This window comes from Artemia sp. Qi Xiang Cuo, chromosome 1, assembly GCF_049724085.1.
Source record: "Artemia sp. Qi Xiang Cuo chromosome 1, ASM4972408v1, whole genome shotgun sequence".
Lineage (NCBI taxonomy): Eukaryota > Metazoa > Arthropoda > Branchiopoda > Anostraca > Artemiidae > Artemia > Artemia sp. Qi Xiang Cuo.
Window position 1 is genome coordinate 2,519,381 of NC_142794.1, and position 18,049 is coordinate 2,537,429.

The 18,049-nt window shown below is 37.1% G+C and overlaps 1 protein-coding gene across 2 annotated transcripts in view; it reads left to right on the forward strand.

Annotated features, from left to right (window-relative positions):
* Positions 1 to 18,049, forward strand: part of LOC148955903 (uncharacterized) — a 148,160-nt gene that overhangs the window by 111,302 nt on the left and 18,809 nt on the right. Inside the window, exons 9-10 of one of the 2 annotated variants that reach the window (XM_089093056.1) lie at positions 1,083 to 1,202; positions 13,451 to 13,591. The exons of the other annotated variant lie outside the window; for it this stretch is intronic. Of the exons in view, the coding sequence (XP_088949182.1) occupies positions 1,083 to 1,202; positions 13,451 to 13,591 (261 nt within the window). The remainder of the gene's footprint in view (positions 1 to 1,082; positions 1,203 to 13,450; positions 13,592 to 18,049) is intronic. 2 annotated transcript variants of the gene reach the window in all.

Consider the following 18,049-nt stretch of genomic DNA (forward strand, 5'->3'; position numbering starts at 1 on the left):
AGGAACTAGCCACCTACGATAGAGACAACCGGTCACCTATGAGGGAGGGATGTGTAAATGTTTCGTGTTCCACTGGAACTTACACTTACACTTGTTTTTGAGTATTTTTTCGTAAGTAATGCTCTCCTTGGCCATTCTAGCTACCCCCGAACATGCAGCTGAATAGCATGGATCTATTGGGCAAATAGTACATCAATGTATGTCAAGTAGTCTTTGTGCTAGAGATGCTGAAACATTTGTCGCCCCAGGTCATTGCCCTTCTCCTTCATCTTCTTAGGAAGTAAATTTTCGAAGACAAATACGAAATGTAGGTAAAGACTTATTAGACGGGCCTTACGAGCGCAATAATTCCCTTTTAAGGATTTTCAGATTGGTTTTGGGTTCTTTTGGCTGAAAATTTAAACATAGTGTTAGTAACTGGTTTAACTGTTGCTTTTAAAATATTTTAATGACTTACTTGATCGGGCTGCAGGATTCTAAAACGAATCAATTATTATCTAGAAGCGCACGGAAATCACTGCGGATGTGTCATAAAAGAGAAGCCAAACTTAATTATCCTCGAAGTCGGAACGTTGAGTATTATGTGGAATCATAGATTGTATAGGAACTTAGAAAAAGTTTTGGTAGGCCCATCGCCTCTTTTAGTACACTTTTGTGTCACTGGAAAATGTTTTCCATTTTCTGTTAAAGAAAAAAAAATATTAGTTAGCAGATGCTGTTCCTTAAAGGTTTGATCTAAAAACCAATCTTGAATTCCTTCCATTTCTATATCAGCTTTTATTTCCTCTGCTCATCCTGTCAATTTTAGGGGCCAAATAGTGATCTGAAAAGCTTGGCTAGTGTTTTGTCCTTTGGATTTTGCTCGAGGGAGTTTATTTCGGAAGCTTTTCCATGAAAGTTTTCCTTTAAAAAATATTTTCTAACTGTATCCACATTTAGATCACGGCTTATTTTTACAGTTATCCCTGCCATTTTTCTCTGCCAGGGAATGATCCAAAAAGTTGTACTTGCATTGGGTCCATTCGATCCTTGCTCAAGGGAATTTTTCCTATGCTTCCAATTAAGGTATATATTTTTTCCAGGTTATTACAAAGTTCATACAAAAATCCAAGGTTCACAAAAATAGCTGGGTTAATGATGACAGTGGAAAAAAAGTTCCATTGGAAGTTATACTTTTAAGGACGTTCAGTCATAAGAATATTGTAAGTTCATGCTTTGTGGTTTTTCCTTTTTCTACAGGCTATCTCTTGATATAAAATAAAACTGTAAAGGACAACATAATATATAATGAAGAGAAGATGAATATACAATGGCAAAAATACTTATACAGATCGATACATAGAAAGACAGACTTATACAGATTATTCTAAACTGGTCGACGGGGAGTAGGGCTCGAAGTGTCGGCCATAAACAGAGACAGGAAAATGCCGAAAGAACAGATAAAGGATATCAAAAAAAAAAAAACATACATGGTAAGAGATAACAGAGGAGGCCACCCCAGCGCGAAAACACCACAATAAATTTTATAAAAATATCTATTATTCATCAATTCCAACATCCAAACAAAGAACTATTTTTAAAATATGTTTTTTCAAAGAAAATCGCCTCTTGAAACTTGGGAACATTTCTAATAAATTGAGTTTATTTACAATATGAGGAATCTGGTATCTAATTGAGAATCTAGCTCCCTCTGATTTAATTGGGGGAAGGCGATACTTCTTGGAACGGACGTGGTGGGCAAGAGAAGTGGGAGCCTTAATTATACCGAAATCATGGAAATGATTTTTTGAAGAGTCGATATCATAATACCACATTGCTGTATGCAGGTCTCTTATTGTTTGAGATTAAGTATTTTGAGAAAAACACATAAAGTTTGGGTTTCCGAGAGATTTTGAAGCCTCACTGGGCAATGAACAAAAGTACCCTGAATTCTAATTGCCTTATTTTGAATTATCTGAAGAGGTTGCAGAAAGACTATGAATGTGTTGAGATAGAGTAAAGGGCAATAATTAAGATATGATTCAATTAGAGAGTGGTAAAAAATTTTAAGGATGAAGCAAAGAAACAGGTGTTTCAATCTATGAAGACAACCTAAAATATGGGCAAGTTTCTATCTCAAATAATCAGAATGCTTACGGAAAGATAAAAACTCATCGAGAATAACCCCAAGGTAACGAAATGAATTTACTCTTTTTATCCTTCTTTGGTTTACAATTAACTCTTCTACGGTAATTTCATTTACTGCCCGCTGTGACCGCCTAAAAATCATGAATTCAGTTATAGAAAAGTTTGGAGCTAGGTAGTTACATGCAAATAATTTTTTCAAAGATTTAATTGCTGTCACCATTTTCTCAACCGACTAAATTGAGTTTTTAGCTTTTACTGTCACCGCTGTGTCATTGTCAAAAATTGCTTCTAATGTACTATCGATTCTGAAGAAAGATTTGCTCTTCAATTCTACGAATTTTAGGAGAATCTCGTCACCTTCGCTCCGTGGTAGAAACGTATTACCAAGTTTAATGATGTTTTTATGATAATATTGTCCTTGACAAATCCCTATCAGACCTCACCTTAGAAGGTCCAAGGAGGCCCGTTTACTTTAGAAAAAATCTGCTCCGTTTGGAAACTGACAGATAAATTTTACTTTTTATTGACTTCAAACAGGCCTTTGATTTAATATGGCGTAAATACACTTACTGTATTGAGTTGCCGAAAACAAAAGTAACTTTGATTAAAGAAATGTATTGTATTCAAATTTCGTAAGCCAGGTTTAAATGCCCGAAGGCCTGCGAGACGAGTTCCTGATGTCAGCAGATGTTCTCCAGGGCTTCTTTCTATCCCACTATTTGCTTAATATTTTCCTCAAGGCAGCTCTATCACTTGCTAAAATTTTAAATGGCGCATTCATTGGAGGGAGGCCTATCGACAAACTAGCTTATGGAGACAACATCCTGAAAATACAGTCTTGAACGTCTCCAAGTAGACACAATCGAGCTAGTGTCATCAACCGAAAACTTTTGAATGGTCACTAATACAGTCAAACGAAGATTCTATGTGTCTGGAGATTTTGGATCATGAGCCGTGCAACTAACTGTAAAAGGGAAGCAAAAAGAAAATGTGGAATCTTTTGTCTACCTCGGAAATGCAAAACATCTTCAAAGTCATTGAAGGTCCAACTTTTCAGGTCTTTCATAATCTGTAGTGCTTTTTGTGCAAGCGAAACTTGGTCAGTCAAAAATGAGCCATTCAGCCGTTTGAAACAAAATGCCTCCGCAAACTCCTTCGCTGTTCACGCACTTCCATGCAACGGAATAGAAGCCAGCAACTTCTCTGGCCTGGTCATATCCAACGAATGTCATCCAGTAAACTAGCAAAAATCACCCTTAAAGGACGGGTACATGCCACACACCTTGAGACCAACCTCGGAAAAGATGACTTGACTGCTTTAATATCAGAACCTCGCCCAATTCCTCTGTTTAGCGCCAGACAGAACGGAGCACTGTCGGGATTTAAGCAATTTGTAACTCAATGTTGTAGCGAAGCACCATGAACGCTTGGAGCTCCTATTTCAACACAAATATTATTCTGCACTGCTTAAATCTTGATCTCTTCATTTATAATTACTTCCTTTTAGGCAATTTAATTTATTTATGCAGTCCTTTAGTAATTATTGTTTATGTACAAAAAGTAATAAACCCACTTTGAGAGGAAACTACTAGTACTAAAACCAATGCAACGTTTCGAGTATCATAAAAAAGATTGTTTAAAACAAGCTTAATTTTGATTTCTTGAAAATTGGAATTTAATTAATGTTTAAGTTTATTTTGACCCAGTCTAAAATTCGCTGTGCTGGTTGACGTATTCTTTTGCCTTCAAGAAATTTCTTTTTTTTTTATTATTATAAGATGGCTAAACGGTAAATTGCTGGGACGTGATCTATTTTACTACTTGAAAAGGGAAATAGAAATTTTTATTTCTTTTCAAATGAGCCATCATCTGAAACTTTTACGTCCGGTGTTTCAATACGATTACCCCTAGGGAAGAAATCGTAAAGCAGGAGACACGCCAGTGCCATCTCAGCTCTACCCATGCAAAACTATGATTGGTTGTTCGAGGTAGGGAACGGAAATTTCCAATTAAGCGTTTTCGGAAATTGAGATTTCAGTGTTGTACTTTTAATTTCAATTTGATTGATTTTTGATTGATTAATACCATCATTTACAACAATTCAGAAAAATAATACAACAATGAAATAAACACAGCCATTACTAGAAGGCCGAAAGACCTGTGCACAGTGAATCAATTTACCAATTAGGTCACATACTTCAAATTCATTTAATTTAAAAACAAGACTTATCTCTCGTGGGCAAAGCCTAAACATGATGTCTCCTAGTCTTAATTAGCAAAATAAAGTTGTCTGATAAAACTTCGTCTGGATAAAATAAACTAAAGAATAAAAATACTAGATCATTGTAATATTTCAAAAAGCTTGGCACAAAGCTTTTACTGTAGCGCATGGTGTTACAGTGGACTGGGGTTAGTTTCGGAATCTTCTGAGCCACTTCCCTGGGGGGACGAGATCTTATACGGACAAAAGGTGGGGGAAGGAATGATCGGTAGATGGGATGTTGAAGGAGGGAGGAGCCAAGTATTTGGCATAATTTTCCTCAGTGGGAAGAAAGGGATTCAAGTTTAAATTCTTAATGATTTGCAGTTATGTCTTCTGAACTCGTTCTATGATATCAGTTTCATCCTGGGTAAGGGCAAAGTGCCAAACCGGACAAGCATAATCAACTAAGGAGCGGATGAAAGTGTTAAATATTAGTTTCAGGGTGTCCTTAGGAACTCGAAATTTTTCAGTGTTTTTAGCATTTGGATTGCGCCATTAGCTTTTTTTTACAATTGTCTTTGTATTCATCCGCCACGAGAGGTCAGAAGAAGTAACCACACCAAGTAAAGTTATTTTGTGGTTTATTAGCTTAAAAGCAATAGGAGGTTTGAAAGATGGTTGAGTATTCTGGAGAAAAGAAAATGTTGTGACCAAACATTTTTCTTCATTTACGACGGTGTTTAGTACCGCTACCACTGAGGCAACTTGGTCGATGTTACCAGCAGCATTGCTCTTCGAATCCTTAGATACGATTTCCGTTAAGGACAAGTCGTCAACGTATTTCCATCTGTCCTCCAGCTCAGCAGCAATTTCATTTATCATGAGGAGGAAGCCCAGCGCCCCGATCACAGTTCCTTGTGGAATTCCATAAAAAACTGGCAGAGAAGTGGAAAATTGGTCTTTATACTTCACAGTTTGCTCTATATTTGTTAAGAAGGTCTTGATTATGTTAATAATAAAGCTGGGTATATTTTAATCATCAACAATTCCCAAGTACTTCGTTTAAAAATTTTACTTAATAATAGTACTACCAAATGAAACATTTTTCGAAAAATTTATCAGCACATCAGTACGGCTAAAAATCGTATAATTAGTTTTGTATCACATTAAAACGTACAAGATTAAGACTAGTATATGTATTGAGGTACAGTGGGAGATCATTCGTGCGAACTATAAAATCGTGAAGGTTTGCATCTGTGATAGTTATTGCCGTGTCGTCTGCAAATGTTGTAAGACTTGCACCAGGAAGATACAAATTTTAACGTATAAGCTGGCAAATCATTAACTGGCAAAAAGATGTTTAAAAACTTATCAAAAGTGACTGAAGGATCTTCCTTTTCTTCTAAAACTTTACCCTATGTCATAAAGCTAATAGTATCTTGAAATCGTCTCAAATTAGCCGGCAGAAGTTCTCTTGTTTTATTTCTTCCCGACTTCGAGATTTCTCGTTACTTAAAGACAACAGAACAAATCATAGGGAGATGTTCAGATCTTGGCACAATCGCAACGTCACAAAACATTTGGAAATCAAACGTAGAGGTGCAAAATATTATCAATTAAAGCTATCGAATGTTCAGTTATTCTAGTTGGAATTTCAGCTGTAGGAAAACAGTTGGACGAAACAATCAAATAAAAAAAAAAAAAAAAAAAAAAAATCAAGATTCACACCTAGACCCTGACGCCACGCCGATTAGGAAAGACCGGTGGTGGCAGTGGAAAAAATAGTAGCGGTGGCGTGCCACCGATGATTTTTTTTGTGCCACCGCCGACGAGATGTTGGCGGTGCGCCGTCGGCGCGATCAATGTTGACCGCAAACATAATTGTTTTCATCAGTCTTTCTCAAATCCCAGTTTGAATTTACAAAAGGTTCGGGCCTATTCATGAGTTGAAATCTTCGCAAGTCGCTGGCTAGACGCTGGTCTTCTTCGTTATTCATCAAGAGAAGTAGAAATCTAGTAGAAACGAAATGGCTATGGCCTTTCAAAACCCTTGCATAATAGTTTAAATAATAGATAATCGATTCGCCATGGCATTCAATAAGATTTAAGGAGTCTAATTAAAAGGGAGCACACACAAAAGACAAATCAGGCCAGTAGCCTATGAGAAATTCAAAAAAACCCAAGACAATGAAAAAGTCCCAATGGGGGGAGGGGGTTGGGTCTATGAAAATATCTTTATAGTTTCCCAGGGAATTTGATATCACTTTTTCTGTCTCCGCTTCAAATAAAAAATTAATTAGCTTTTTGGCATCCCTGCTTTCAATAAAAAAAAAATTGAGGTATTATCATCTAAAAATGATAGCCCCTTATCCCTTCTCCCCTCTATAGGCAATAACATACAATTTTTTTTATTAATCCTATTTTTGGGTTCACTTCCGTTTCAATCTTCAATTCCCCAACCTTGTACATAGTCTATAGCTAACTTTTGTCTCAATAGAGGTTTTTTTTTGTTTGGGGGGGGGGGTAAAATCGCTGAAAAAATATTGTATTTTCTTTAATTTATCTGGCGTTCAATGTTTGTGTATTAAAATAAAAAAAAATGTATCTAAAAATTGTAAAAGAAACAAAATTCTACAAACTTACGATTCAGCTGTCACAATAATCTATTGGCTATCAATTTCAAAATCCAACTGAACCCCTATAGTGTATGCGTTCCGTTCAACTTAAAAATTAAATTCTTGACTACGAATGACGTAAGAATTTTATAGCAATTGGGAAACTGCATTCGAAATGGTTTAATCTCATTAAACAGTTCGTGGTAACGAACTGTCAGTAAGGAGCGACCCGGCTCAAAAGTAACCAAAACTCAAAAAAATGGATATGAATTTTGATACCAATAGATACATCAAAAGAATGGGATTTGTATGCTTATTTCAAATATATAAATTTCATCTAGTTTAGTGTTACCCATTAAAAGTTACGAGCCTGAGATTATTTGCCTTATTTTCGATAAAGGGCAATGCCCCCCCCCTAAAATTCATAGAATCTTAATTAAAACCACACCATCAGATTCATTGTATCAGATAACCCTGTTATAGAGATTTAAAGCTCCTATATGCAAAAATGTGGAATTTTGTAAAAAAAAAAATCTGCCAGGAAAATAATCACGGATGCGTGTTTATTTTTTTTTATTTTTTTTCTTCCAAGGGGTGATCGTATCGACCCAGTGGTCTTATTTTGAGATTACCATTTTGTTCAGCATAGTCGAAAAATCTAATAGCTATGTCTGTAGGTGTAAAATGACCCGCCACAGTCCCGGGGGAAGGGCTCCAAATTGTGAACTTTGCCCATTGTTTGCATATAGTATTTGTTATTGGGAAATATACAACCTTTTTTTGGGGGGGGGGAGGGGTTGTGCTTTGGGTGTATTTCTAAGGAGAGAATCTTCCTTTGGGAGGAAAATTTCTGATGAGTGAATATTTTTGGGGAAATGTTACACTGGGGGTTTTGACAGTATTATTATACGAAATTCTTTTGAATTTTCTTACTTTCTCTTTGCCAAATACTTTATATGGAGATGCTCCGGGGGAATTATCCGGGGGCTTTTTTCCGTACGTTTAGTTTTATGGGAAATAATTTCCACAGAAGGGGGTATTTCTGGAGTGGTTGAGAAACCTATTAGAGATTTAAGTCTTAATCCAATAAAAAAATGCCAAGGAGAATTTTTCGGAGTAAATCCCCCACAAGTAATTTTACAGAGAGGGCGGGGAGATTCTCAGCGAGGAAGGAACTGTGTGGAGGGAATTTGACGGGGGGGTGTACTTTACGTTGGATGAAATATCCACGGAGGAGTTTTATGCGAGGGGGAGGGGTATATTTCATAGAAGGTGAGCCAGATTTACCGACATTATTTGAAAAACGAACAGAAATTATGCCATATATGAAGGGACCTCCCTCCTCAATACTTTATTCTTTACGCTAAAGTTTGACTGTTTACTGCTATTGAAAAACAGGGGCTGTTTAATTAGAATTGGAAACTTTTTAAATAGTGCTAACAGCTTTAGCGCAAAGAGCAAGGTATTGAGGAGGGGGCAACCCATCATATCCGGAATAAATCTGTCAAAATTAAGATGCAAATTGTGTTTTAACTTTTCATGCACGGTGAACCAAAATCAAACCTGTTAGTTGAAAAACGTTCAGAAATTAAATAAAAATAAGTTGTTTTTTTTTTACTGAAGGTAAGGAGCGACATTAAGACTTACAACGAACAGCAATAATTCCGTATATGAAAGTGGCTGTCCCCTCCTCAACTCCTGGCTCTTTACGCTAAAGTTTGACTCTATTTCATCACTCTACTTTTTAAAACAATAAAAAACTTTAGCGTAAAGAGCAAGGTTTTGAGGAGGGGACAGCCCCTTTCATATACGGAATAATTGCAGTTCGTTTTAAGTTTTAGTATTGCTCCTTTCTTTCAGTTAAAAAAACTTGTTTTTTATTTAGTTTCATAAAGACGACATTTTTGTCAACATATGAAGAACCGTGTATATTGCAATTATATCTAACTGGTTTATATGCAGAGTAACACGAGAAACGAAAATTAACGAACAAGAGGGTAGTGAAGAATTGTGGTATACAAAGTAATATTTGGCAGGGATAGTCACTAGTGATAAATCACTAGGGGTGGCACCGTGATTGGGTGATTTTTCGGGGCAATCCCCGAAAATTCAGGGATAGCATAAGCCCTGCTTGATTTCTAATCAGGAAAATCGAAATACTTAACCACACGAGAAAAGAAAAGCTCCGACTTTGCGGTTGATGCAACAAAGAATTGCCGCAAATTTAATTCAAAGTCAACTGACCGCTGCCTCTGTCAGCGGTGCTGGCAGCGTTGCGATACTTCGGTGGCGGTCAACAGGACCTTTCGTTGGCGGCGTTCGGTCGATGTGCCGGCGTGGTGCCGGGGTCTATTCACACCATTAAGATGTAATAGGTGAAAATTAAAATCACCCGCATTAATATAATCTATATTACTTATTCGTGCCATAAGATATACAACACCCTCGAAGAACTCATCAAGAACAGTACTAGGAGGCCGGTACACTAAGCAAAACATTTTTTTTTCCAGATGTACCTCTACCGTAAAAGTTTCAATCTTACCCTCCATCCAACAAGTTAAACCATCCCTCTCGCCGTATCTTAGTTGATGTTTCAGTATGAGAGCAAGTCATCGCCCCTGTATCCTAGTTCTTGAAATCAAAGGATAACCTGGAAAAGAATGTAACGAGAGAAAACTATCCACAGTAAGGAAACATTCACACACACCAAGAATGTCAATCTGACGATCAGAAAACTAAACATAACCAAATAGGATGACGTAATCTAAATTACGGACGGCAATCGTTGCTTTTCAGGCTCATTTCTGAAATTCCCAAAATTTCATCTCGTAATTGTAAATTACTCTTCAATTAAATCTGAATGAAAATTACTATTTTCAAAATAGCATTACATAAGAAATGCCTTTTGCTAGACAGTTTGCTGGAAAACCGGTTTTTGAATACTTTGGTTATTATGGGCCATGGCTTGCTCTCTACCAGTTTGCAGCTAATGTTGCAACTAGAACCTGGTGCTGCGCCGGCGCATGCATCGAACGCCGCTGACAAGAGGCCCATTCGATCACCACAGAAGTTTTGTAACGCCACCGGCAAGCCACCGCCTTCCGAGGCTGCATTCCGATGACTGAATTAATTTTAGCTAATTCTTTATTGCGTCAACTGCAAAGTTGGAGGTACTCTTTTCTCTTGTGGTTAAGAATTTCGATTTTCCTGCTTTGCAATCTAGTGTGGTTTTCAAAATTAAACAAACAAGTGTGCACACAAATGGTTGGCAAGAATTCCTTGTGCTTCCAGGGTGAGTTTTTATTCAGCACTATATCTTGTAGCGCATCCACTAAATAGACAATTGTCTTTCGAACAGAGACCAAAATAAATTCCAGGTAGAAACTTGAGATTTAAGGACCTCTCTAATTCAAGACACCTTGATAAAGCAAAGAATCAAAATTTCTTGACTCCTTGCGGTTGGCAGGTGTTTGTAAATACTGAGGTTTAGTTTCCGTCACATAGCAGCGTTACTTGAAACGGTAGGTTCTGAAAATTCTCAAGTTCCCAACTGCTAAATTCTGAATTTAACATCGAGGACAATTAATGTGTTTCCTTATTTGTCATAAAACCACTGGAGGTGTAACAACTAGGAGCAGGCTAGGAGGTGTCTAATCAAAGGAGGGAGCCATATTTCAGACATTGGCAGAAATGAATGGGAAATAAACTACAATTGCAGGTCTCCTTAATCACCATCTCAATAGTTGTATTTATTATACCACCTGGAAAATAAATTTTTCTCTACTTACTCTGTCTAGATTTTCTTAACAAGTATTTCATTAGTTTGAATATTTCATTAGTTTGAATATTTCACCCATATACAATATAGCTCTTTAAATGCACAAATAATTAATAGTAGAGGCTTAATTGTAATTGCAAATTTATAGATTGAGTCTAATATTAGAAAACAGGCTACTGCTCAATCTTGGACAAAGGATCTTAAATGAATTATCCGAATCATGGACAGATTCAATCACTAACATGTCCTATGAAAAAGAGTAATTACATTTAAATGGGCTTGGCTATAAGATTGTAGTCAGCCAATCCCAACTATCTGCATCAGGTCCAAGATTAAGAAGCTGCTGTCTTTGTTTAGGGAAGATACATTTTAGTCAAAACAAAAGTCCAAGATCACACACTGTCCAAGTACTGGGGGTTTTTACCCTAAATCCTTTTTCTTGTAGTAGATATGATCTGGCTGTTCCAGCCGCTTTCACACATTACCTCTCCCACCACTCATAGTCGTCACACTGATCTCTGCAGTAGGTTCGATCTTCTCCCTAATGGCCCTCATAGGTAACTTTTACAAAGTTACGAACTGCAACTCAAATCAAAACTAAGTTCACATTCCTTTTCATTATCTTACCCTAGAGTACTGTCCGAGTTGTCATCAACAGTCACTGTCTGCACCTATTTGTTCTTTTTTACCCTTAGTGCTGTTTTCTTACCAAATCTCTTCACAGCCTGCTTCTTTGTTTTGCTTGCTTATGTTGCTTCATTTTTTTCTTTTTTGCCTCTTCTTTGCCTTCCTTGTAGTGAAGGCAGCTTCAATCTTGACCTTCACTAATGAATCAGAGATTTTCTTTTGTTTTGCCTTTTTTCTTCCTTGAAATATCTTGTTTTCTTTGTCGGGCCGGGATGTGGTTGTGCTTGTTCAGTTTGTGACTATCCTATTTCACAAATGCTGCAAAATCACAGGGCTTACTGAAAACATTGGGTGAGAGGATGGCAATGCAGGTAGGGATTGGGCTGTAGTTAGAACCTCTGATGAGGTTGGCAATTTGCCATCAGCTTTCTGGGCTAAAAAAACATTTGGTTGGTCTGTATTTATGAGCATAGATCTTCATTTTCAAGACAACCTGGATTGAAAGGGGATATACCTTCCTAGTCCCTTTTAGACGTTTCATGGTATGCAAGCAAAGGGGAAAGAGTTTCCTACCAATCCAGCTGTGATATAAATGTTGACATCTCTTCTCGATGGTGACGGTTGCTCGATGGAAAAAATACCGCTAATTTTGATAATTAATTGTGTTAGGAATACATAGTTGTTAGATATTTCAACTATTATGCAAGGATTCTGAAATGCCACAGCCATTTGGTTTCTACCAGATTTCTACTTCTCTTGGTGAATAGCGAAGAAGACCAGCGTCTAGTCAGCGAGTCGCGAAGTTTCTAACTCGTAAATAGGCCCAAAAACTAAAGCTTGGTTTTGAAAGAGACTTATGAAAAGATAAATGTTTACGGCCAACAATGATCGCGCCAGTGGCGTGCCGCCGGTTTCAATAGCGGTGTGGCGCCGCCGCAAATTTTTTTTTCTCCGTCGCTGCTGGCCTTCTCTTATCGGCGCAGCGCTGGGGTCTAAATGCAACAATGAAAATGGCTTGGCTAGAATTTAGAACATTGTTTAGTTTTTAAAAATGTGACCAAATTTACCTGTTGTGTCCTTATGAAAAAAGTAGCTCAATTATTGCCAGTCGAATTTAAAAAAAGGGGAAAATCCATCTCATTGATATTATTGCTAATTTGTCATTTTGTTGGGTAACTCTAGATACCGCTTGTTGTTTGTTTGCCAAAGAATAGCTTGAATTTCCACACTTATCAGTTTCTCGTACCCTTTGCTAATGAGAAACTCTTTGTTTAAACTCCAGCGGAAGTAACAACCTACCACTGAATGGAAGTGATATTAAAAAAAAAACTGTTTTAATTCATACTGAACCGGTCTTTTTCTTCTGATTTTCTAATAAAACTGAACCTGCACAAGTTCTTGAGCTTGAAATGAGCTGCCTTAAGTGCAAAGCTTTAAATTAATCAGACGTCTTTAGATTTGAAACTTGTGATGAGAATTATTTATTGGTATGTTTAGAGCGATACTTTGAAGCAATTGGACAACTGAGTTATGCTCCTGAGGGTAATTATGGAATACACCGAATATTTTTGGACGTAATGTGCTAACTCGTGCTTAAATTGGTTGAATTGGTTTGGTGTTGGTATTCTGAATCATTCTTTCTACTTTTCTATCCGCCCCCTCCCTCTGAGTTGGCTGGTCAGTTTTCTTTTGCTACGGCCTGTGCGATATTTTCATATATTAAATTAATAATCTATCTAACATTAAGTTATATCTATGGTAGATTTTTTGTATAAGAAGATCGTTTTGCCTTTAATCTAAAATAAGTTTCAATTTACAGGGTGTCCAAAAATTATCCATAGAAACAAAAACTTGTTTATGCTGAAAAATAGGCTCAACTAATAAAGCGGTACCATTAATATTAAAAATTGTGTAGCAAGTATGGGAATCGGGTTTCCTACCTTAAACGTACTTGGAAGTTTGCCCCTCTTTAGTTTGAATTGTTATAAGAGAAATTGTTTCTCTCCTGTGTTTACCTGTTGCTTCATGAATTTCTTCACGTCAAAGCGTTAGAAAATTAATAAGAAAATTAATTAGTCAATCTCTTCCTAAATTTTTTAGGTACAAGTTTTAGACGTGTATGAAAATGAAAAGTTTATCCAGATGGTAATGGAAAAGCATGGAAATGGTATGGACTTATTTGCTTTTATTGAAAACCATCCACATTTAGATGAACCGCTTGCAAGTTATATCTTTAGACAGGTATGTGTATTTTTAGTGTCAAAAGGGTTATTCTCTGTCGTTCTATCTCTTTTTGTTCTTTTCGTGCTTCGATTTTAATTTTCACCTCTTCGTTTTTCATTAGTTTCTTTTGCTTCTTGTTCTAGCTTCTCAATTCTCCGTATTGCTGTTGGATGTCATTGTCCATCTTGACTACCGTAGCTCTTATACTATTCCTTGATGGAATCCCCTAATTTTCATCGAGGTTTCCGTGCAAGAGTTGATATCAAACCTTTTGTAACAAGATTTACTTCCTCCAAAAAATTGTCACTTTGTGTGCGCTATGTTTTCTTACTTTTCCTGCTTATGACGAGTTTTATTTAGAACTAGTATAGGTCTCACCGCTAGGTGAACGCTAAGATTATGTTGAAATTTCATTTGGTTTCTTTTATTGACCCCAGAATTTAACTATTGTGTTATTTATTATACTATGTCTTTTCCAATCGTAGATAAAGACGAAAAGAGAGGCCAGATGGTGCAAAATTTTGCCGTTAACCCGAAGTTGGCTAGTTTTTCAATTCTGAAATCGTATTCGTAATTAAATAAGTTTAAAAAAACAGTGGAAAAAAATTATATTAGCATTCATTCCTTGAGCATACAAAAGCTGAAGGGGCAGGAAGACAAGCTCTTGAAATTGCGACTGTGGTTTCGTATTTAAAGACTTAACAGCATACTACTATTGCTACTACTATTACTAAAAACTCACCGCAGCACCAAGTCGCCTAAGGCCAACACAGTTACGCACGCTCTTCCTCCATCCCAATCTATTCAAACCCTCCCCTTTTACCCCCTCCCGGGAAGTTCCCATTTCCTTTAAATCTTTCTTTATGACGTCCTCCCACCCCAGACAAGGACGACCTGCTTTCCGTTTGGCCCTACACGTTTGGTCGAAAAGGACAATCTTCGGCAATCTGTCATCCGCACAACGTGCCCTAGCCATCTCAACCTGTCTTTCATTATAGCCTTAGAAAGCCTGATTCAACCACATTTACCGCCTACTGTCTTAAATACGGTCAGTCAGCCGGGTACCCAGAACAACTCGGAGGCAATCTCTCTGGAAAACATCTAGCAAATCTTCATCCACTTTTTGGAGTGCCCATGCTTCAGAGCCATATTTGATCACTGTCATCACTAGACCTTCCAATATTCTAATCTTGGTTTGCAGACTTATCTTCCTATTTTTCCAAACTTTTTTAAAAACCTTCCTGGGTTTGCTTTTACAAATGAGTGCATCATATTATCAAAAATAGTGGATCATCTGGAAAGTAATCGTACAATTTTTTTAACAAGATATTGATATGTAATTCTTTGTTTTAATATCGAAATAGATTCCCTTTGTTTTAAAAAAAATTAAATTTAGTAGCAATTAAGAATCCCTAAAATAATATATATTGGACCTTTGAACTATTTTGAACAAAATGGCCATCTCAAAATTTTGATTGGATGGCTTTGGGGGAAGGGGTCCTGCAGGGAGGGGGGGGGCTATTTGCCCATCAATGTCTTTGGTCACTTAATAAAGACACATACAAATGTAATTCCCTTTCAAATGAGCTTTTACATATATCTTTATGATGCTCTGGCCACACCCTATCCCTGCTAGAAAAAAAAAAGAAAGAATAAAAAACGGGAGACAGATCAGTGCTACCGATGCAAAAAGTGATTTTATTTGTTGTTCAAGGAGGGGGACTGTAATTTCCATGTCAAAGCTTTTCGACCATGCTTATTCCAATGGTACACTTTTCATTTTGACCTGAGGCCATTTTCGACGGTTTTGGTTTTTTTTTTCAAAATCACCATAAATTTCTTTTCGCGATAAAGTTGTACTTTTAAGACAAACCGAAATAATAGTGATGATTCCTCAAACAGTGTCAGATGGCAATTTTTTTCTCACTAGATAGCTTTTTTCTAAATGCGGTTTTTAACTTTTGGTTACTGTGGGCTGTGGTTCGCTCTTTACAAGGTTTCACCTGCCGCTGCAACCATGATATTTATTTTCTCCAAAAATGTTTTCAAAGCTAAGATAAGCCTACATAATTCAAGCATTCACTGAAACAGGTCAGTTCTTTTTGTACATCTGTACCTTTTTCATTACTATATGGCTCGTTTTTCAGTTTTTCTCTGTCATTTTACTTTATTTGGGAAACTTGGCTCCAGCTTTGATCTCCCCCCCCCCCCGCAGGATTTTGAAAAAAATTACGTCATTCGTTGAAACCAAAAGTGCCATTTTTAGTGCCATTTGGAACTTGCTTATGGTGGAATTTATAGGAAGGACGTAAATATGAGCAATATCTTTTATATGAGCTACTGAAAATCTGTCTAAGATACCGGCGACACCAATACACCCAATAATAATACGTCCAAAAAAAGTGATTTTCCTTGTTGTTACCGATACACGCGACGTCGATACGCCTGATACCACATATAGCCCTTCCCCAGGGACTATGGAGGGCCATATCATCATCAAAACCATATATATTGGACCTTTGAACTATGTTAAACAAAATGGCTTCTTTTGGGACAGGGGGGATATAGGGAGGGAGGGTGGCTACTTGCCCTCCAATATTTTTGGTCACTTAAAAAGGGCACTAGAAAATTTAATTTCCATTCTAATGAGCCATTAAATATCTCTGATGTTCTAGTCATTTGTTAGACCTGGTGAAAAAAAAAGACATCAGTGGTTCCATTCAAAAAAGTGATTTTCCTTGTTGTTCAATGTGGGGGACTCTAATTATCCTACAAAAGGTTTTGGACCATGCTGACTGCAATGGTGCACTTTTTATTTTGATCTGATGTCATTTCAAGGGGTTTCGGGCTCTTTTTCGAAATTACCTTAAATTTCTTTTCGCAATAAACTTTTACTTTTAAGATTAACCGAAAAATAGTCATCATTCCTGATGCAGTGTCAGATGGCAATTTTTTTTCACATAACAGTTTTTTTCAAAACGCGTTTTTTAACTTTCGGTTACTATGAGCTGTTGTTCGGTCTTTACTAGGCTGCAGCTGCCGCTGCAACCATGATTTGGAACTTGCTGATGGTGAAATTTATAGGAAGGAAGGACGTATATATGAGCTACTAAAAATTGCTTTAAGATACAGGCGATACCAAAACACCCAATAACATTACGCCCATACCGATACGCGTGATATCAATACGTCCAATACCAATACAGCGTATAGCCCTTTCCCCAGGGACTATAGTGGGTCATGTCATCACTAAAACCCTAGATATTGGACCTTTGAACTATATTGAACAAAAAGGGTATCTCAAAATTTTCATTGGATGACTCTTGGAGGAGGGGGCCTGAAGGGATGGAGGGCTAGTTGCCCTCCATTCTTTTTGGTCGCATAAAAAGGGCACTTACAAATTTAATTATCTTTCGAATGACCTATTACACATCCCGCTATGATGTTCTGGTCATCCGCTAGCCCTGGTGGAAAAAAAAGAAAAAAAAGGGGAAACAGATCATTGCTACCGACGCGAAAAAGCAATTTTCTTTGTTGTTAAAGGAAGGGGACTGTAATTTCCCTGTAAAAGGTTTCCCACCATGCTGATTTCAATGGTACACTTTTCAGTTTGATCTGACGCCATTTTTGAGGTGTTTCGGGCTCTTATTTGAAATCACCATAATTTTTTTTTGCAATCAACTTTTACTTTTAAGATAAACCGAAACAATAGTTACCATTCCTGATTGAGTGTCAGATGACAATTTTTTTTCACAAGAGAGTTCTATTCAAAACGTGTTTTTTAACTTTTGGTTACTATGGGCTGTTGTTCGCTCTTTACTAGGTTGCAGCTGCCGCTGCAAAAATGATTTTCAAACCTATTCTAGTACTCTGAACTTACAAAGACTTTTAAAGTTCATTTATTTTGCTCAAACTTTCATCTAAGATGCTTAAATCATCAGCATAATCTAATTCCGGGAGAGTTTTCCATCCCCATTTGATTCCGTGGTCTCCCATTGCCTTTTCTGTGCTCCTTAAGGCAAAGTCCATCAAAATAATCCATATAAAGGGGGATAGAACACAACTCTGCTTAAATCCTGATTTAATACAAAACCAGAAGCTAACCTCATTTCCTACCTTAACCGCAGCAGTGTTATTCTCGTACATAGCCTTAATCTCTTTAATGTATTTGTCTGGTATCATAGGCAGCGCAATCGCACTGCCTTCGCGCTGCCTAAGTAAAGGACGATGTCGGTACAATGTATTACTCATTTGTTCTAGATCTAGCACTTCGTTTTGAAGGAGTTGTCATAGAAACTTCGAAAAGGGGTCATTCGATTGGAAATTAGAATGGGCAGTGCCCTTTTCAATAGTCGAAAGTGATTGGAAGGCAACTAACACCCTTTCCATGCCCACCATTTCCCGCAACTTATCCAAATAAAATTTTGAGATATTCATTCTGTTCAGCGTAGTTGATTTCCAAATAGAACTTATGTT